Here is a 22,677-nt window from a genome sequence, read left to right as displayed (position 1 = left end):
TTAATATATGTCTGGATTATGGCAAACACCCTTTTCAGCACCTCCCAGAAGCGATACACACGCAAGGCCAACAGTTTGGAGCCTTCATGGGCCTTTGCGTTCCACGCTTGATAGAATTAGAGAGGGCATGGATTGGCCCCATTATAAAGTACAAATATGCATTCAAGAAAAAAGGGAAGATGAGCTTTGTACTTTTAATCAGCAAGTATATTCGTGTAGTTATTTTTTCCCCTTCAAATTGTCTCCCTTTGCTTCAAGGAAAAAGGAAAACTGCTCTCGTTTTGCTGTTGGAGTTTCCTGGGGTCCCTATTGGCCTCGTTGTTGATTTGTAGTGGTTCCGCTAAATCCTTTGATCGGCAAACTTCCACAGACCCGCGCATCTTGAATAGTTTCTTCTGCCTCCCGCATGGTTGCGGTTCCTTCTCCTGGGACACTTCTGTTCTTCTGAGACTGAACCTGTGACTCTGTTGCTTTTGCATTTTAGACTTCCAGGTCCTACCACAAGGGTATCCGCTGCAGGCAGCGACGCCAAAACACGTGGAGGGGCGGCCGCTGCTAACAACCGACGCAGTCAGAGCTTTAACAACTATGACAAGTCCAAGCCAGTCACCTCCCCACCCCCACTGCCAAGCAGCCATGAGAAAGGTGAGTCACCTTCTTTGGGGTCCTTTTTGTCATCTTTCTTAGAGCAGATCCAGTTCCTTTGGGGGAGTTGAGTTGGGGCAGGGTTGCTGATAGGGTGGTGGGCACAGGTCATAGGGCATATTTGCCTGGCAGGAACTTTGTTAGCAAAGACATTAAGAGACATCACTGCCAGCGAGAATAGCTGTATTGGTCTGGGTGGGGCCCTTAAGAAACCTGGCTACAGATAAAAGCAATGCAGATTTGCAACTTAAAAATAAAGTTTCCTAGAGCATGCTCTGTAGAGTTGGTGGTTGTACAGAAGGGCAAGCTTCTTGGGCTGTGCATTTTGTGAGCTAATAAAGCTTTTTACCCGTCAGGAGTGATGTGAGGGGAGTTGCAAGGAGTTTTCACCCTTTGAGAAAAGTCAGAAATGTGGATTGGCTTAATGAAGATCTTGACTACATATAAGGAGTAGGCAGCATTGCTCTTAGTGTTCTGATGATGGAACGTTTACCAAAAAAGGGGATGATTTTTACTATACATAGCACTGAGCTTGTAGAATGGAGATAAAACGTGAGTGGCCCGGTGGGGGCTCTTGCACAGAGCCAGGGAAACAAAGTTTTGCTTGCTTCAGTGTGTGTCTCGTTAGGCATGGGAGAAACAGAGAAACTGAGGCAGCTTAGAAGATTTTTCTCACTAGGCAGGGCTCTCCTTCATTTCTCCCAGGCAGCATGGTCTAGACTCGCTGGGAGGACATGCTCAGGGCTCTTACAAGCATTTCCTACCTCATGGTTGCTTCCTACGGTTTGTCCAGGATGTGCCCCTCTTCTCCTGAGACCCAGGAGAGCTTCCTCCCACTGCCTGAAGTGCCCCTGGTGCCTGGGCAGCCCTCCGACTGTGGATGAAATCAGAACATCCTCACCCCCCGCCCCCCTCCAGTCAGGATGACTTGGTTAGTGGAGCTGGGTGTCCCTCCTCCCAGAACACCCGAGAGAATGCACAGGGAATTTCTCTAAGGCTGACAGGGACACACGGCAGGAGTTTCCCAGACACGGCATTGGGAAATCTGCAACTAGCAGTGAAGCTATAACCAGTCTTGTCTCACCCAGTCAAGGCTGTGATCCAGCCCTTGGCTTCTGCCGCAAGCAAACCATTTTTCTTCTTTTCTCTCTTCCCCGCAACCTCTCCTCCCCTCCCCTCCCTCCTTTCTTCACAATGCCCAAGAGTGTTCTTTTTAAAAGTGTGTTCTTTTTAAAAGTGTGTTTAAATTACAAAAATAATATATGCTTTTAAACTGGTACAAGTATGTATCAAATAAAAGTTCTCCTTTATACGCTCCCTGAGGGATTCTAATATAAACCGCCCTATGCGTACCCTTCAGAATGCTCACCATATATTATGTCTCGGTGTGTGTACACACATATAAAATATATAGAAAGGTTTTGGTTTTTATATATAAATAAATAGCTGCATTTTATGAGTACCTACTATGTGCCTCACTGAATTCCCCCCAAACCAGCTAAGTTGATTCCTATTTTACAAAGGATGAAACCAAGGCAGAGAGAAGTTAAGTACTTGCTGAGGTCACCCAGAGATAGTGAGAGGTGTAGTGGGAAGTGAGCCCAGGCACTTTGATTCCAGAATCATGATCAATACTGTGCTTTTCATGGAAGCAGAAAGGAAAGGCTGGAGGCCTGACCCAGTAAAGTTTAGTTTGAGAAGTTCAGGTTGAGCTAGAGGGAGAGTTGGGAAGATGTTAGGGAAACCTGTACCCTTTGTTGGGCCAACCTACCCTTGTCTCATGATCATTTAAGGAGAAACTGTCATGTAAAAATATGAAGGATGGTTGTGAAACCATAGTCCAAGAAATGGAGGAAATAAAGAGAAAGTCCTGTGGATGGAACAGGTGTGGGAGGATGCAGAGTTGGTGGCTGGAACCGTGTCCCAGTCCCTACCACATACCCAGGGCCACTGAGGCAGCCCGCCCAGTTGCTATCCATCAGTGATGAGACAGCCACCAACCTACCTCTGTCCTGGGCAGGGGTTGCCATGTATGCACCAAGCCAGAGAGCCGGGAGGCCCCTTAAAGGACTGTGGCTGTGACTAGGCATTGCCCGAGGGGTGGACTTTGGTGTCAGAAGTCATACCTAATTATTGAGCACATACTATTTCCCAGGGACTTGGATGTTCACTTTCTTACTTGGTCATCATAAACATGCTGTGACGTAAATATCACTCATCCAATTTTACAGATAAAAGACTAATTTAGTAACTTGTCTTTCCTGGTCATTGAGCCCTAGAATTCATATCCAGGTTCAACTCTGATTTGACCTCTGGCTCTGACCCGAGCCCTTGGATCTCTGTAATGAGGATGCAGTGGGGTAATTCATGTGAGAAAGTTTGGTGAGCTTTGACGCTCACAAAGTCCTTTTAAGGATTCCGAAGGATAAAAACAATTGACCATGGTTCCAGGTGTGAGGGATCTGGGATAAAGCAGGCTTAGGGACGATCTGGATATTTTTATACTGAAACTTTTTCACCATCCTGGGGTGAAAAGTCAGTGTGATTGTTGTATTTCCTCCTCCTTTCTTCATGGTCCCCTGTTCTCCCTTGAATCCGATCTTGATCACAGCTTATGAGGTAGCCAGCATACACACAAAATATAGTGCATGACGAGGGAACAGAAATAACTCAGCCACCTGGCCATAAGAGAGCATCCTTCACTTGGAGAGAGACACACACTTGTGAGCAGAGAAATTGCGTTTCATTGTGGCTGGTGCTGCAGTTGAGGTCCGGACCACTTTCAGATGAGGTTTGTGATATAATCTCTTCACCTGTCCCTCATGTGAGTCAGTCAGGCCCTGGGTGCATTGTTCTGGCATTCCACTCCTAGGTGAACCAACTCACAGATTTTATATGTAACCCATTGACCCGGGAATTCCACGCCTACCAGTTGATCTAATCGCATAAGTAAGTCAAGTGAGAATTTCAAATATTCTGTTAATAAATGACAAAAATATTTCAACACACAGTCACATTTTTTAAAAGGAACTGAGAGGAATAAAAGGACATTGTAACAGGCAATTTTTTAAAGCCCTGGAGTGCTTTATACTTTGTGGGGAAATGTTAAAGGATTCCCCAAGACTTCTTGTCCAGACATGTAAGTCCCCCTCTTGTCATCATCTATAAATTTAGTTCTGATTACAGCAAACTGTCACCTGAAATGGGAGATGGAAGAAAAGCCATACTTCACCCAAAATTCCTTAGCTCGTTCCATGAAGTGACCAAGCACACAGCCGAGACATAAAAACCAGAAATGTTCCTGTATAGCACGACAGCCCGGCAATTTCCCTGGTTGTCATTTTGGGTCTCCCGGTGAGGCCCCCCGGTGGTTTCCACCCCTCGCTCCCGCAGGCACGAGCAGGCTCAGCCTTGCCTGGCCTGGGGAGGTGTCAGCGGGTCGCGCTGCAGAGCAGGTCGAGGAATGCCGGACGCCCGGTGGCCGTTCTCTTCCTCTGTTGGCTCCGAGTGGCTCTGGGCTTCAGACCAGAATCGCAGATTTTCAGGGGAGAGGAATTACCTGTCTTTTTCAGTATTTGTGATGTTATCTGTTTTCTCTTCCTCTTCTTTCCTCACATCCTCTGAATGGTTTAACGCTGCCAGATAGCAAATACGTTGCGGAACTAGGTGGTCCGCCAGGTGGGTTTGAAATGTATCGTCTTCCTAGACTGAATTCTGTGCATGTGGAAGATGTTTTCTTCTGAAGAATATGGTTTTCTTCATCTTATAGAAAGTGTATCTTTATTATATATTATATTTTCGTTATAAAAATTATTTAATAATATTCAAACCGCAAATTTATTAAAAGAAAAAGAAACCTACATAATCCCACCTTTCAGAAATAGCCACTGTAGCTTCTTCATGTCTATAGACATATATACATGTCTATAGACATGTATTTCTTCATGTCTATATTATCATCTTTTGGTAGTTAAATTTTTCCTAATGTTAACTATTTGCCAGGTACTATTCTAAGTGCATTATAAGTAACAGTTTCTTTAATTATTACAGGAGTAATATACACTTGCATACATACATACTCTCACACACATGTGCATATGACTTTTAAAATCTTATAAGTAAAATCAACAAATCAAGGATAAGCTTTTCACAGGTCATTCTTTCTTCATAATAGTTGCATGGTGCTCAACCATATGAATTTACCTTAATATTTGTAGTACTTGGTTTAGGTCGCTTCTATTTTTTTGATATTGTAAATAGTACTAAAATTAACATCCTTGTAGATTTCTTTTGCATGTATACAACAGTTTTAGTGGAATTGCTGCATTAAAGGATATGCACATTTTACAGTTGTTTTAACATTGCCAAATTTCCCTCCCAAAAGGTTATATCTATTTTTAATTCCCATCAACAGTGTATGAGGGGACTTGTTTCTGTACACACTTGACACCACTTTTATTTTCGTTCCCTTGGGCAGAAAATACTCCTTGAAATGAAGTAAATTATTTTAAGAAGCTATTTGAATTTCAGACAAGATCACTGGCCATTTTTACTGACCTGTGCTATGAGTTACAACCAGTGACCTTGGCAGGGCACGAAAGCTCTTGAACTTGAGATCAAGCTCTCTCTCTGCTGGCTACCATGGCCTCACTCAAGGCACTCACCTTCTCCTTCTCCGGCCTTGGTTTCTCCTTCTGTAAAGTGAGCCTGGGGTTATCCGTCACCATGTCACTGTGAAGTGTGAGTGACGTCTTCAGGTTTCACTGGCCACAAAGCCTTGTCAGATGTGCACCCCTTTGGTGCTTCCTGGTAGGTTTCTTCCTCCGGTCTTCATTCTGTGCCCTCCCTTCCTCTTTGCTCACTCTGGCCTGTCACTGGGAAGGGGAGAGTCAGACATGGCTGGAGACGGAGTTTTACAGCCTTCAGCACGATGTCATGTCCGAGCCACATTAGGCCCACTGATCTAGAATCTCTATAAACTTGTCACTTTGTGGTTGGTGAACCAAGTGATTTATCTGAGTTAGTGATCGGGAGATGTAACCATGACTAAGCTGCCTTGCCCTGCCATTAGCCAGGATCCTGACATAAATTTAGATGAGATGGAATGAATTCAGTGGTCCGAATCATACAGAAAAGACTATGGGTTGGGGTGCCTCTGTTTCTTGTTGTTTCATCTGTTCATTTTGTCACTCTTTATGTCCAGCATTTTGCTTGTTGTAGTGACAGAGAGAACTGAGACTGCTTTTCAGGGTCTCATAGCCTCAGGGGGTGGGAGGGAGGAGGGGGTGGTGGTGCTCTGTAATAGGGACACGCTCAAAGTTGCGAGGAAAGAGATGAACATAGACCGGAAGGCTTGGGGAGGGCTTCAGAGAAGTGATGTCATTTGCGATGATTTCTCTCTCCAGAGTTTTGATGATAGAAAAGGAAGGGAAGGCTGGGAGGAATGACTCATCCTGCTGCTCTGGTCCAGGAGCTAATCTGAGAGGACATCTGCTGAGGTCACTCTATTAATAAACTCTTGTCCTATGCAGGGCCTGTCAAGGGGAAACTTCTGCAAGATCATTTCATTGTTGGGGTAGGGCCTCCCTTGGTCATCAGGAGACCTCTGCCATTCCAGAGCTGTGCACCAGGCCAGGGAGAGCATGGTGCCCGTCAGAGCTCAGCAGGTGATCATCTCTGTAGGTATCAGCTGTGGAGTCACCATACCCTCCAACCAGAGGCCCTTGGAGCCTGAGGACTTAGAAAGCCAGCCTAGACGTTTGAGCTAGGGGGTAGCGTTGAACCTGAAGAAGTCTCTGGGGGATTGTCTGGAAATGGAACTCAGTGAACCACTAGGCAAGCTGTTGAGGCCAGGCAGGCAGGATGAATTAGAAGCTACCAAACTTAGGGACCTCACATGACATAGGAGGGAAAAAAAGCCTAGTATGTGTGAGAAGTTGCACCCATCTTTTGAGCCAGAATAGTTATCCAGGGAGAAAAGGTTTATGGTCCTTTAGTTAAAAAAAAAGTATTTAGCTTGTAGGCAGACAACTAACTGAGTGAGTTCTGGCCCTGCCATTTCCCAGGGGTGTGGCTTTGGGCAAATGTAATGCTCACCAGGACATCTGCTCAGTCACCCGGGAAGAGCATTCCAGGCTACACACAGCTCTGTTCCACCAGAGGACATAGGTAGGAATCATAGGTAGCTGGCAGGGCAGGGCAGGTGTTTCTGTTCCACTGGAGTGGTCCTTGCAGCAGCCCGCACCGCCGTCCAGGTGATATTGCTGCCCCCTCCCACCTCAGGTGACAGCTCAGGTGTGAGGGTACCAGACTGTCATAGGGCAGGTGCAGGAGTCACTTTAGCTTAAAACCCACATGCCCACAGGAGCCAGGACCTCTTATAACAGCTCCATATGCATAGCTTCCAGGGTTTCCCAAAGGCCTAGCCCGATTAGTAGAGTCACAAATGATGATGTGTTCCCCAAGAAGGACTTAGACTTCAGTTATAGCTCTCCCAAGTCCAGATGGGTTTCACTCTCCAGGAGCAATGTTGCTTAGTAACAGCAGGCATTCTGTCTTTATCAAGTTTCCAGAGGAACAGTGTTGCCAGGTTAGCCCAAGGTCAAATTCTCATGCAGAAGGGGAAAAGCTTCTTTCTGTTCATCCTTTTCCAACACGAGTCAGCTCACTTCTCAGATTCAGTGCATTTCCCTGTGAAGTGGCAACAGGCTGATGTAGTCCATGTGATGGGAGAAAATTAGATGTGATGCTTTCTAATTTTTTTTATAGCCCAATTCAAGTTTTCTGTATCTGTCACCTCTGTTGCTCATAGACATTTCCATGAAGGGGGTAACTTTTTGCTGATAGCTGGAGTTGATGACATTGTGGGTTTCCTTGGCGTGGCATGAAAAAGTTGCCAAGTTCTGATCTTTTGAGATGTTGTATCCTCACTTCGTTTGCTTTCTGTGGATGGCGCCCTTTCACTGAGTGGGTGGAGCTCAATGCCTCCTGAGTAAAGGCAGGTTTCATTGTTCTAGTTTGCATGTCATACCATTTTCCTTTTGTAATAAATTATTCACTTTGTCTGGCTGAATAGATGAAAAGACCCAAAACACACGGCCCCGCTCTCCAAAATAATGCCTCAACAGTCGCGTTTTCCCACTCCCACAGTATATGCAGTCTGCCTACATGTGACCTCAGAGGGAACAGGTCCAGAGTGGTAGGTCTCTGTTAAGTCTGAAGCTCCAGTCCTATGACCTGGGGCGACAGTCAATTTGGGATTCTAGACTGTTGTTTCTCAAAGTATGACTGATGGACCATCGACACCATCTTCTCTTGAGGTCATTGCTAAAATCCCAAATCCTGAGGCTTTGCAAACATTGTCCTAATTCAGATTTCTGAGTGAGAGCCCGCAGGCTGCTCTCACACCCCTGTCATTCTCAAAGCACTGAAGGTTGAGAACCCCTCTCCTGGGAAGGGCTGCTTGGCCGCCTTCTAACTGCCCTTCGGTCCTCAGCTCTCCCATGCAGTGTGTTGTGTTGGGGAATGGAAGACACCCAGACTACTACCTGGTATATAGCAGGAGCTGAGTAAATAGGAAACCATTTATATTTGCATGTAAATTTTTCTGTACGTGTATTTAAATTCACCCTCAGAACTAGCAACTTCTACTGTAAACTGAACTTGACTTCCATAGGTCTTCATGTCTTCATGTGGTTTTGTCCTCTTGCCTCACGAATCTTTAGTGAAGTTCTGATTTTAGTTTTTTAAAATGTCAAGGCTGCCTTGTTTTTGTTGAGGTGATAGTAAATAAGGAAAAGGATTTTGATTCCATGCCGAAAATACAGAAAAGAGAGTATCCTTGTGGGGTTTAGAGACGGTAGCAGAAGGAATACAATGCAAGGGGGTGCTCCCAGGGAGAGGGTCAGCTCACTTTCCCCTGATTGGACAGTCGTCTTCTGGCTCTTGCCCTACTTATCCCTTGAAGAGCTTGGTGTTAACTCGGTATGAGAAGACTCTCTCATTCAGAGGAAGGGTGAGCCCTAGGAAAGTACCTAGAGAGGAGCCCGAGGGGTGCACCCTTCTTCCGATACTCCATCCTAGACCTTGTCCTTAACCTCTACCATTACACTAAAGTCCATGAAGGCAAAAGCAGTTGTATCTGGGACAGTCTCTCTGGGCACCTTTGAAAACCATTTTCTTGATCTCCTGTGTAATTCAGAAGAGCCGTGAGAGGAGACTCATCAATCCCTTTAATGTGTGAAATTAATAACCTGTATAGCAATGCCATCCTTAGCTCCGGATGAGAAGGATATAACCATGGTTGCCTTTCTGTAACTACAGGTGTGTTTCCCAGCCAATGTGCGAGCTGTGGTTCTGCCATATATTCTTTCTCTGGCTTTTTATGTTAGGGAGAAAGAGAGAAAATACATCATTTAGGAAGATGAAATCTATTTTGATTTGTCTTGTGTCAGGAAGATGACTAGTTGATGCTCCTCCGATCTCCAGGTGATAAATCTGATAGAGCATTTCATTTGCTTCCGTCTGCTATGAGAAGCGTCACAGATACACGGATTCAGTTTAATTTCAAGGCCCATTGGTAGGGGAAGTATTTACATCTCTGCATGCTCTCCTAGTCATTTTTATCCAGGTGTCATCTGCAGTCTGGGCTGAGTTTAGTCATTGATTTAAATGTTCTTTTTAAAAAGTAATTTTCTTTTCCAAGTGAGGTATGTGACAGTGTTCATCAGCATGAGAAGGTAAACATGTTTTAGGAATTACCTTTTCACAATGCAAAGTACAAGAACAGGATGCTGGTCAGAACTAGAGAGACTCCAGAACCACACAGCCGAACAGGTCTGTAGCTGCAACAACTCAGTGAGGAGTTTCCTGTGAGCACATACATGGCTGCCTCTGTGCTGAGGACATGGCTCCTCGGGCTTAAATGAACCTTTAAATGATAAAATGCCAGGTTTTCAGCTGCCGCGTGCCTCTATGATTCTCTCAATATGTGCCATTCATTAGGAATCCAATACCAGGAATTCTAACTCATGTACCAGGGACCCATCTTCTGATGAGGATGTCAGAGGAGGGGTAAGAGAATATTCATCACCAAGAGAGTGAGTGGTCACAGCGTGTCCACGTTGTGAGTCTCTGCTGCCCTCTACTGCCCAGGTTTTGTATCACACCTCTGACCAGAGCCTTGGTGTCCAACCCGGCTTTCTCAGGGCACTCTGTTTCAGAAAATAAAAGACTTCACACTCTAAATATTTTTCTTCCAGACAGGGCCTTCCCCACATTTGTTTCCTCAGTTTGTCACAATGCCTGTGGCCTGAAGAAGCCCACACTGTGGGCGTGGTCAGGTTCTTGTGGCATGGTGGAAAACTTCCGGGTGGTGAGGAAGCCAGAGCTACGTGTGGTCTTCACAAGGCTCCCACCCCTCCCCTCAGCGCTGCCAGCTGGGGGATTCAAGAATCGGGTCTGGCTCGGAGGAGGAGGGTCCTTGGAGGTACTGGGAGAGTTTTTTCTTTTAAACTGGGAGAGTTTTGCTGTGAGGAAAGCTACACACACTTGGCTTCATTTTCAAGAGGCACCTCATTTCAACCAGACTGAATGGCATGCAGTCAATGAGTCTCCCCTCTTGATTATGCATCGTGTCCTCCAGACTCAATCTGTCATCTATTCAGCACACTTTGGGGGCCTTCTATGTCTCAGGCATCATACTAGTCACTAAATATTCAAAAATGAAAACGAGATAATGGTCTCTGTCCTCGTGGGACTTACAGTCTGGTGGGAGAGACAGATATTAGACAAAACGCAGATAGTCTCATTACGCTTTGTGGTAACTGCTTAGCAGGAAGGTTAGGTGCCCTGAGGGAGGGTAAAGGAGGGATGGACTCGATTGTCTGGATTAGGTAGAACCTCATCAAGTGAGACCCAGGGACCAAGTTTGCAGGGGTCCTCGGTGCTCAGAACACCACTCTCCCACCCAGTGGTTAGAAACAAAGGATGTCTTTGGAACAGTTTTATGGAGAAAAAACAATTTCCTTTTCAAATGAAGGTCTGTATCCTGGGCCAGTGTTTTTTGGTCTCTGGCCTCAGAGGGTAGAACTAAAAAAAATTACAAGGAGACAAACATTGGCTCCATCAATAATAATAATGATGATGGTAATAGTAACCATTTCACCTTCCTCACAGCTGAACAGGCTGTTGTGGGAGTAGGGAGTTCCCTGAGCCCAGAGGAACCGAGCAGAGGCTAGCTCATCACTTGCTGAGGTTACTAGAGGTAAAGTTTTATATCAGTAGGTATGTCAGAGTAAATAGACTCTAAGATCCCTTGCACATAGAGGATTGATGGTCTCAAGCACAGGATAGAGTTTGTGTGGTCTTCGTAGGTCCTGGGAAGGCCTGATACTGGCCTGTATCCCCCACAGTTTATTAAAGTTCCCAACGCTCTGCCTTCGGATTGGCTCCTTTGAAGGTCTTCATTCATTCCAAAAATGCCCTTGATTCTTGATTGTGCTGCAGTTCATGCAGATAGTGGGCTGTGTACAGTTTGTGGTGACTTCTTTGACTCCATGTACGCACTTAGGGAAGACTTCTCCCTTAATTTCAGATAAGTTGTCTTGAATTTGCCAAGCTTATGCTCCGAGACCATCAGAAAGGCCACCGGCTAGGATCCCCGCCATGTGGAAGCAGCCATGACTACTGAGGGAGGAGTTATTCATGGCTGGTTGCAGCCATTTAACACTTGGATTCATTTCCTTGCCCTCTCCTAAGAAGAGCCAGCTATAAATAACTACAGGCAGTTCTCCATGCAGGATTTTTTTTCCCAAAAACCTATTTCACATACATGCTGAAGGGGGCAGCATTCCTTCATTAGGGAAAACCAGGGAGAGAGCCCACCTTACAGGGAAGAAACCAGGCTCTGGCACTTTTGTAATAAACCTGCTTAGGGAACCAGGGGCCTAATATTAAATGCATCTGGTTCTGAGTCAATACCAGTGGGTACCTGTGAAGGAGAGTGACTTTTCCATGTAGACATACATGCTGGGACCAGGGTTGTAACCAGGGCCGCCTGCCTCCAAGCTGTTGCTCTGTTAGCCGATTCTGAGCCATTTCTGTCTCAAGCCCTTTCTTCAGAAATAGCGATTATTTTCCCAAGTGCATCATGGAACCTGTTACTGCCTAGGAAACGGTAAGTAATAGTGAAGCTTGTGGTAGTTAATCTTTTTTTGGACCCTCCAACCTTGATACAGTTGGCTTGTTGACACCTATCTCCCCAGGCCCTAAACATTATGGTTTCAGGTATTCATTTGGCCCAGCCAGCATAGCTCCATAGTTGAACATCGACCTATGAACCAGGAGGTCATGGTTCGATTCCCAGGCAGGACACATGCCTGCATTATGGGCTCGATCCCCAGTGTGGGGTGTGCAGAAGGCACTGATCAATGATTCTCTCTCATCATTGATGTTTCTATCTCACTTTCTCCTTTCCTCTCTGAAATCAATTAAAATATAGTTTAAAAAATAGTAGCCATTTGTTAGTTCTTGAAAGGCTATAGGTTGACGGGACAGCTCTGCCGAGGTGTGCCAGGCTCCGGTGATCTTGGTTGGCCTTGCTCACGCGTCAGAGGTTGTCTGGGTGGTTGACTGGATGCTGGCTGGTCTGTACTGAGATAACCCAGTTTTTTCTACCTGATCTTTCATCCTCCAGTACTCTAGTCGAGGCTCTTCTCTTGGTGGTGGATAAGTTCCAAGGTAGAGGGTTAAAGTGTACAAGGCCCTGAGGTCTAAGCTCTGAAAAGGGGCTTCAGTTCTTGTTGCTTTATTCTGCTGGCCAAGGCACGTCGCATGGCCTGCCCAGATGCATAGGGGTGGCAAAAATTCTGCCTATTGAGGGAGGTGCTGCAAAGTCGCATTACAAAGCATATGTGAGGCAGAGAGGGACAGAGACTTGGGCTGGTTTTGCAGTCAATCTACCACTATACCGTATTTAAGTTGGGGCCAATAAATATATATTATGGATTGATTTCACTTATCAAACTAATAGTCTGTAGTCACTGCGGTCGCATGAAAATGGGAATACTCTAAGCTCGTAAAAGATAAGCTAAGACACACTTATAGTTCCCTACAAATATGAGGGTGTGTGGCTCTGAGAGCTCTCAGTAGGAGAGTGGCTGAAACATCCTTGGCTACTCTAGTCTCACAGAAGGTCTCTCTGACTAGCAAATATAATCCATTCATCGAGGGGACACAACCTCTGCTTGCTTTATGAGGTCCCTTTGGCCAAGGTAGGAACTACCTATGAAAGTAACATCTTGCAAAACAGGCCCGGCTCTGCTTAAGCCTGTTCTCAGGCCTTTGGGATCATTGACCCTCAGATACCCAGGCTCTTTTACTTTTTTTTTTCATACCAACTGGCACAAGTTGTCATGTGATGAAAATGGTCAGGACCCCAGGGGTCTAGTCCCAGCAATTCCGCTTGATGGCCATGTAAATTTGATGAATTATTTGACATCTCTCAACTTCCAGTTCCTCCGCTCCAAAATAGACATGAGAATAGCACCAACCTCATAAAGCTATCGTGAGGATGACATGAGATAGAACATATGAACAGCTGAACTGGGAACCCCAAAGAGCCACTTCTCCACTCCTGGTGTGTTGCCTCAGATCAAATGTCTAAAGCAACCACCTAACCACATCTTGCTTTGCTGCATCTCTTCTGGGCAATGTTGGTTGAAGGATGGTTTTGAAAACCAAGGGACCGAAAAACACAGTGACCCTCACTAAAAGAACAGCTTGTTAGCAAGTGAACATTTATCAGAGTTTAGTAAATATCCATCCACCTGGTTATCTTTTGTTCCTGTATCTTAGAAATGTAGCCTATTGATTCTTGAAATCCCCCTATTGCCACTCATTGAGAAGGGGGAGTTCAAGACAAAAGCATTGATTTAGACAAGCAAACATATCGGAAGAAGCATTTGTTAGGTTGTCTTTCTTTTTAAATAAATTGGCTACTAAAGTAGAAGAAAGCAGATATACCGTTCAGCAGAGTTTTAAACCAAAGGATATTAGCCAACTTAATTATATTCCTTTAAAACAACTTTAAAAGGTCATGATTGATGACTTTTGCACAGTGTTTTTGGAACAAAAGGCCCTTTGATTAGTGAAGGGTTTTTTTTTTCTGAATGTAATTCCTTTTTTTGTTGTTTGTCCGTCAGTCATCTTTTAGTCTGGGCTCTCTGATCATCTTAATCCACCCAAACCCACAATTTAAAACAACCTGCTGCCCGGTTTGTGGGAGCTGGTGACTGAAGCATCTTTGGTCAATAGAGGAAAGGCACGGCAGCTGAACCGACGAACAACCCCAGGAAAGGCCTGGAGTGATGCGGGGGTGGCGGTTTCTGCGTCCCCTTCTGCCTGAGCATGCCAGGGTGCCACGGCTCTGGCCTTGGGGTGTCGTCAGCCTTAGTGGTCATGTCTTGGCACATGAAGTAGCCACTGCTGGCCGGAAACTGGTTAGGACTGTTCAGCCTCATTAAGGAGCCCCTCAGATCACCTTCTGGCATGAAACGCTCCAGAAATCATCAAAGGGCTGAGGTAGAGGCTGGATTCCTTGAAGTGCGTCCAAAGGCTTTGGCATATCTGCCTTTTGGATGAGCTTAACTAAACAGAGCGCTTTTCAGGCCTGGAGGGGAGAGTTGGGGGGAGCTCCCTGGCACTGAGAGCAGCACTGAGGTGGGGGTGGCCAGGGCAGGAGGAGGGGTTAGCTCTAACTCCCTCCCTTCTTCTCTCCCTCCCCCTCCCAAGAGCTGTTCCTGGCTCTCACTCTCTCCTGTGAGGGTAACTTCCCAACTCCAGGAGGAGCAGGGAGCACATCTGGACTTAGGTACTGTCTGCAGGGAAGGCAGTATCCCATATCTGTGCTGTCTAATGTGACCGCCACTAGCTCTGGGTGGCTCTTAAGCACTTGACATGTGGCTGGTGACAGGAGGAACTGATAACAGACGTTTAATATATGCTATGTTAATTCATGTAAATGGTCACACACAGGTAGTGGCTACAGTATCTGACAGCACAGCTCTGGGTAGTAGTTTAGTGAGCAACCAGAGGGTCTGCTGTTGAGTCTGCCATTAAAAAGTGGCTTCCTAGCCCAGTTGATGTGGCTCAGTGATTGAGCATCGAGCTATGAACCAGGAGGGCACAGTTCAATTTCTGTCAGGGCACATGCCAGGGTTGTGGGCTCAATCCCCACTGTGGGGTGTGTAGGAGGCAGTCGATCAATGATTCTTTCTCATCATTGATGTTCCTCTCCCTCCCTCTCTGAAATCAATAAGAATGAATATATTAAGAGTGGCTTTCTAGTCACAAAAGACCAATTATTTTGAATCCATTTATATGAAATGTCCAGAAAAGGCAAATCTATGTCAACAGAAAGTAGATGATGTGTGGTTGCCAGGGGTAGCAGTTGGGCTGGGTATGTGTGCGGAAGAGGTGACTGCTAATGAGTACGAAGGTTTTGTGTTGTTTTTTTTTTTCTTCTGTAATTTTTAAGAATTAGATGGTGGTGCTGGTTTGTACCAAAACCATGGAATCATACACTGTGAGTGGGTGAGGGTTAGGGCATGTGGATTATATCTTAAAGTGGTTGAAACAAACCGCCGCTTTCATGCCATAGTCAAGCCAGTGTGCTGACCTCAGCCCCGCCCCTGCCCAGTGCTCCTGGTCACGTGCCTCCCTCTCCCTGGGCCTCAGTTTCCCCTCGATTAAAATGAAGGTGTTGCCTTTGCGGCAAAGGCAGCAGAGAAGAGAATTTCTGGTCCTCCTCTCCCTTTACTTCCATCCAGTTCCGATGGGATGGTCCCTGGGGTGGAGAATGAGCCGCCTCTTTCTGGGAACCCAAAATCAGAAGCTGCCCCAGTTCCAGGAGAGCCCCAGGCAGCCAGCAGCTTTGAGGCAGGAACCTCAGTGGAGAGAGCCTTTGGTGCAGGTTTGGGAATTTCAAATGACAGCTGAGATGTGTATCTTTTTGCCTTTGATCCAGATAAAAACCAATTGTGACTCTGAGTTGCCAGTGGATATAATGCACAGGAGCGGCTCTCCATCCCCTCAGCCAGCGGGTTCCCGGGGGGCAGGGCGGAGGTTCTTGGCTGTAAAATGTCTTGCAGGTCTTGGTGGTTTGTGGTCAGGGGATCCCGTGGAGCCTCTGGGAAGTGCATTCCTTCAGGAGCAGGCTTGAGCGGGTATCCCCCTCTCCGGCTCCTCTATGGGTTTCCATCAAAGGGTCACAGATCATGGCATCAGAGGAAGTAATTGCTACCATCACCTTCTTCTTCCCACTCTTTATCACGGTCATAAAGCCCTATGTGTGTCAACAAGCAGATGTTATAAATGTCTGCCTTGTGAATGATTGAGGACCTGCTTTTAGTGTAGGTGAGGCCACAGACTGTGACCAGGAAGTCATTGCTACAATAATAATGAAGATCATGGTGACGGGAGCGGCTGGTTTTGAGGAATTCTTATGTGTTAGGTACTTCGCATACATAGCTTCACTGAATCCTTCCTACCATTACCAGGAGGTGTCAGAGGTATCTTCTCCATTTTACAGATGCAAAAACAGGCTCAGTGTGATTAAACAAGTCGCCTACATCATAGAGCTGGCAAGGGCCAGATTTCCGATTTCAACTAGGATATCTGATTCCAAAGTTGGTGTTTTGGTTTTAACCGGCATACTAGCATAGAAGCTACTTTTGAGTAAGTTCACCCCTCACTGAGCCCCTCTTGTGGGTGAGGGGTTGTACTAATCGCTGGAGGGGCAGCTCTGGCCAGAACCAGCAGACACTAGATGTATGGCGACTTAACTGCATAGAGGGAGAGTATCCAGACTGAGAGAACAGGCCCAGTGACTAGGGTGTGAGAGAGAGCATGGCGTGGTCAAGGAAATGAAAGATGAGTGTGGGCATGTGTCTGTCTGAAGCAGCCAAAATGACTTTCTCAGTTCCACCCAGCAAATCAGTGCTAGACTCTGAGTTCTCTGAGGGGAGGTAACATTTTGCCATGTTCAATAAATCCTTATTGAAAAAATAGATGGTGGCTGGAATGGGATTAGGACCCAGGTTTCCTCAGTCTATTTAGTGCTCTGCACTGTCATCTCACTGTGCAAACTCCTGGACAATTCCAAATCTGTCTTGGACAGTGGATGTTTGTGATATTGTGATCTATAATGGGTATATATTTGGTCTGTATTCCCTTTTCTGGCATAGTGGTTCTAAAACCCTTGGAATGTCCTAAGTGATGAGTGGCATAGAGGAGTCTTATTGGGTTAATGACTTTGAGAAGGCCCTTAAGGACGGGACTGGTTGCCAGTGGAGCCAACCTTGTGATTAGAGGGTTATAACTTTAAGTCCTACCCCCTGGCTTCAAAGGGACGTGGGGGGCTAGACGTTGTGTTCGATCACCAATGGCCAATGACTTAATCAGTCATGCCTATGTAATGGAGCGTTTGGTTTAGAGAGCTTGCCATACACATCTGTTCCATCTGGCTGTTCCTGTTATAATAAACTAGAGGCCCAGTGAACGAAATTCGTGCAAGGGTACGGTCCCTAGCAGCTGCCAGCTGCCAGCCGGGGCCTTTCTTCATTCTGCATCACTCCCTGGTGGTCAGCACACATCAGAGCAAGCAATCAAACTCCCAGTCGGTTGAACTCCCGAGGGGACACTTTGCATGTTAGGCTTTTATATATGTAGATTGGTAACCTAGTGAGTAAAATGTTTCTCTGAGTTCCGTGAGCTGCTCTAGCAAATTAATTAAATCCAAGAAAGAGGATCATGGGAACTTGCAATCTATTGCCAGTCAGTCAGAAGCACAGGTGGCAATCTGGGTTGGCAGCTGGTGTCTGAGGTTGAGGGAAGGGGCAGTCTTGTGGGAGCCCTTCACCTGTGGGATCTGATGCTATCTCCAGGCAGATAGTGTCAGAATTGAGTTGAATTGTAGGATACCCAGTTGATGATGGAGAATTGCTTAGATAGGTGGAGAACATCTCCCCCACACATACACTCACACATGGGAATTGGTACTAGAATCTTTTTAATGACCCAGTGGACCCACACAGGCCAGTCAGGGTAGAAATACATTTTCCCAGCACTGTGGAGTGAGAAATCCCAGCCTGGGATAGGAGAGATACACACAGTTCTGCCCAAGGAGCTTTGCTGACATGGTGGTGGGCTCACAGTAGAAGGGAAGGCCCACCAGGATCCAGTGACAAGTGTACTTGTGGACACAAGGGCCCTGATGGAGCTCTGGTGACGTAGACCTGGACCAGCTGCACCCCAGGGAGTTTCAATGGCTCTTAGCAAAAGGCAGCTCTGCCTTCGTGAGCACGTGATGACTCCTGCAGCCACTGTGGCAGCCAGATCTCCTTGGTGAGATGGTGGGCTGCAGAGTCTTCATCACTGAGCCTCTGCCAAGGTAGAGCTCCACTGAGGAACTTGTTTTGGTGCTTACATTCTAATTTTTAAACAAAATGTCCATTTGGCAGTGATTCTGAATTTTATCTCATTAAATAAAGATTAGTGAACTGTGTGTGTGTGTGTGTGTGTGTGTGTGTGTGTTTTGATTAGTGAACTCTCAAGGGCAAGTTGGGCTAGGGTCAATTGGTTTTGTAATTAAAAAAAAAAGAATGGAAATGAAATTGAGATCTGGACCCTAGGATGTTTCCCCCCCCTCTTAACGTGTAGAGGGAAGAACTGCAAAAAGGGGGGAAAAAAAAGTGATTTTCATGCATTTCTGTATCTCTTGAGAAGGGCTGCTCTGCTTTCAAATACCCGCAGCTTTGAGCAAATATTTACATTCCACCTAATCAATCACATTTGGACTTTACCGTCTGTGCTGCTGGTTACTAAAATGTTAATTAAACGAAACAGAAAACAAAACAAAACAGCGTTTAACTGTAATATTTCAGAATGCCTGACTCTCCTTATCCCCCCATGAGACTGGTCACTGCTCATGGCTGTGTCCCATAACCCGTCACCGAATAGACACTCCTTAAAATAAAGGCCCAGCTGGCATGGCTCAGTGGTTGAGTGTCGACCTTTGAACCAGGAGATCACGGTTCCTTTGATTCCCAGTAAGGAGAGTGCATGCCATGGTTGTTGGCTCGATCCCCAGTAGGGGGCATGCAGGAGGCAGCCAATCAATGATTCTCTCATCATTGATGTTTCTATCCTCTCTCCCTCTCCCTGAAATCAATAAAAAAATATATATTTTTAAAAGAAAATGCATCCTTCAGAGTCCATTTCAAATACCCATCTTCATGAAGACCATCCCATTAGTTTCACTGGAAATCCTCACCTTGGGGGCATGATACTGTGGGTACTCCTCTTCCTAACTCTGGAATGGTTTTCCTGGGGACCCAAATTTTGTCTGACTTCTCTGGGTACCCTACCTGCCCCTCCAAGTGCATCCCTTTGTGCATTTGCTCACCAAGTATGTTTGCATCCAGATGGACTTCCTTGACCTGAAAACATATTGGCAACTCAGAAACTCAACTAAACAGACACTTTCAGTGCACAGTTTTACTAAAGGCGGGGATGGGGCATGTCATCTGAGTTGTCCCATGGAACCCACGCATTCCTGACTGCTATTTTAAGGCTCACCTCCTAAATCGATAGCCTTCGGGTTTATTTGGTTTAAGTCCTGCTCTGGAAGTTGGCTTGTTTCCGCATCAGCATTGCTGCGACAGTGGCTTCTCCAGGACTCCGGCCAGGCAGCTGCAGAATCACTGGCATTTCTCTCCTTCCCTCTGTTATGGACAGCAGGTTTGAATCACCCTGCCCTGGATGCCTAATTTGATCTTTATTGCAATGAAAGGAAGCATCACTTTTGTACACTTTGTATTTTTGTGTTTGGAGATGTATTAAGAACCTAAAAGGGCCTCCTTTCTCTGCTCTTCTTATTCTCTGCCCATCAACGTGGGTGTGGGGGCTCCTTTCAGTTAGGAATATGCCATCAGCATGCTGTTTCCATCCATGTCCTTGGCAATTCTTGGAGAATTCTGTTCCTCCTCTTGTTGCTTTGCTGCTGACCACCCCAGGTGAATCTTCTCTTGTTGGCTGGGTCTGTGACTGGCTTTCTCACGCTCACACACATCCTGGTGGAGCTCTTCCCTTTCTTGCAGGGAGAGTCAGAATCTCTCCAAATGGTAAGCTGGTCAGATGTGAATGTTTAGCCAGAGCTGCCTGTGGGAGCCCATGCCCAGTGCCAGCCGAGTCTGTGCCTGTCCTTCCCTGAGAGAAGGACTTGGAGGCATGAGGGAGGGAGGCACGCACCCCCAGCTCTGGTCCCAGGTCTGCTCCTAATTTGAAGAATGATCTTGAGCAGTAAGCACGCTATTGGTTAGTATCTGTTCCTAGTTCCTATTTTGCTGAAATACTTGAGCTTGTAGATCATGTATCTTACCATTCCATGTACAATATCCCTCTCTTGCCCATTGGAACCAACCCAACTCACTCGATCCTCAAAAGAATGACATAAAGCTTTGGGCGCATAGTAGATTTTTCCTGGAGGTTTAGGGCCATGGAGGGGTTACAGTGCTGCAATACAAACAGATTATAATGGAATATTGGACCTACTGCATTGTTCAGTGTCCATCTCTCCCTCCCCTTCCTTATACAGAGCAATTTATCTCTGTCTTCTTGTCTCCTTCCAAACCCCACCCCGACCGCCTCATCTTCTACAGTTGGAGTGGCCTAGATCCAAGGTATTTCCCAAACAAAGCTTCTAAGAGGAACTCTGGTACCAGCTGTTAAAATCATATTTTTTTTTCACATTCCTCCCTCTCCAAAGCTTGGTAGCTGAGTCCCTCCAGTGAATAATTTAATTTAACTCAAAGATAGGACACAGATTTGCTGCACCAATTCAGTGCTTTAAATTTGGGGCACAACTAGTCTAATGGTTTCATGGAGTCCCTCAAGGGTTAGTTTTTGGCAGGGTACAGGTAGGGGGAAATCCCAAATAAGAAATTGTCTTATTTTCATAAAGAAGAAAATGATTTTTCTTGAGAGGGGAAAAATTGTAGTCAAGAGAACCTCTAGAGCAGGGGTGGGGAACCTTTTTTCTGCCAAGGGCCTTTTGGATATTTATAACATTATTCGCTGGCCATACAAAATTGTCAACTTAAAAATTATGTTTCTATGAAAAAAGCTGCTAGATTTATTGAATTTTGAGACACGCCTGTGGCTGCCTTGGCAGGGTCAGACCAAATGATACAGCCCACGGGCCGGATGCTCCCTATCCTGCTCTAGAAGGGACCTTGGAACACTCTATTACCATTCTCCTCTCTGTTTGACCATTTGGAGGGTGGAGACTTGCCACCTTGGCCTACAAAGCCCCTGTGAGCTGGCCTGCCTTCTCATGTGAAGTTTCCGCCACGTGGAGCAGTGAACAGTTTCGTGCAGGGCACGTATGCTCTCACATATCTCACATATCTGCTCTCTGTTGGAAATGTACTCTGCTCTCCTCATTCCTCATTCTTCCCACCAAGTTTCTAATTCCTCTCCTGTGTTCCAGGTTAGACTGTTTCCTCTAGAAAGCTTTTCCTGACCCCTGGGACTGGGTGTGAAACTCCTTCTCTGAGTTCCCATGGCACCCTGACCTTAATCCCCAGTCATCCTCCCCATGCCTTATCGTTATCTTGTCTGTCCTCCATAAGCAGGTGAGCTCCTTGAGAGCGAGGACTGGGCCTTGTTCTCCTCTCTCTATTGCCATCACAGAACTTGGTATGTAGAGACTTCAAATCAACATTTGTTGGTAGAGTGAATGAATGAGTGAATGAGCTATAGAGTGATTATTTAAGCTCAGACACTAAAGCCAGAAGATGTGTACCTGACCTTTGACACTGGACAAGCTACTTAATCTTTCCAGGCCTCCATTTTCCCATCTATAAATTGGGGATGTAGCAGTATCTACTTCTTTGATATTGTGAGGAGCAAATTAGGCAATCCAAGTAAAGTACTTAGCACAGTGAGTTTTACACAATATATGCTCAATAAGTTATTGAGCTGTTATTACTAATTAAAATGATGGAGAAATAAGTTTATATTTTTGGAATATATATAAAAAAACAATAACTCTGCATTTAACTGGAAGATGGATCACCGTACATCTAAAAGCTACATCTTTGATTTTCAGTAATGGACACTGATGTTCAGAAATGCAGCCTGAAGCATCACATGGAGTTTTCAATTAGATCCAAGTTTACTGAGGAAGGCAAATGGAATAACATGCTTTTGAGGGAAAATAAACAAAACAAATCAATGAACATTAAAACATAAAAGGCTTTTGTTATTGCTGTTAACTGGCTTAACTAGAAAACACAGTTAGCTAGCTTCTCTCTTCTTGGTTGTTGAGAGCATTTCTGATTATCCTTTTTGCAATAATCACTGTATTAGGTTCCTGACCTAATGACGCTCCTCTAACCCTCATGCATACATTCACCCACTTAAGTAACATTTATTCTTATCAGGTGCTGGAGATAAAAGGATGAATGAAACAGGATCTCTGGCCTGAAGGAATTCATATTCTTGAGCCAGGCTTAGCAAACATTCTCTTAAATAACCAGATGATAAATATTTTGGGCTTTGCGGGTCATAGGGCCTCTGTTGCAACTGCTCAGTTCTACCATTATAGTGAGAAAGCAACTATAAGCAATATGTAAATGAATGAGCATGGCTGTGTTCCAATAAAACTGTATTTACAAAAATTAATGGTGGGCCAGATTTGGCCTTTGGGCCCTGGTTTGTTGACCTCTGTCCTAGAGAAGAAAATCATTTACGGTAAGCTGAGTCTGTTTCAGGCTTGTGGTGGGCACAGAGGGCTAATACCTGTAAGGGCAGAGGATGAGGAGATGAGAGGAGGATGAGCTGGGCTGCGACCCTCACAGGGAGAAGTTGGGGAGGGAAGTCGGGGTGATGTGAGGTAAAGGAGAGCAGACTAAGGCAGGGAGGAGCAGATGCAGGGCTGCCCTTGATGCAGACAGAGGCAATGCCTGGGTA

General features: G+C 45.7%; 1 protein-coding gene across 1 annotated transcript in view; it reads left to right on the top strand.

Moving 5' to 3' along the window:
• Nucleotides 1–22,677, top strand: part of NAV2 (neuron navigator 2) — a 357,889-nt gene that overhangs the window by 164,520 nt on the left and 170,692 nt on the right. The window contains exon 6 of the mRNA XM_081100068.1: nucleotides 485–645. Coding sequence (XP_080956194.1) covers nucleotides 485–645 — 161 coding nt within the window. The remainder of the gene's footprint in view (nucleotides 1–484; nucleotides 646–22,677) is intronic.

Source organism: Myotis nattereri (assembly GCF_964212035.1).
Source record: "Myotis nattereri genome assembly, chromosome: 9".
NCBI classification, from domain to species: Eukaryota; Metazoa; Chordata; class Mammalia; order Chiroptera; family Vespertilionidae; genus Myotis; species Myotis nattereri.
This window is presented reverse-complemented; position numbering and strand designations above follow the sequence as displayed.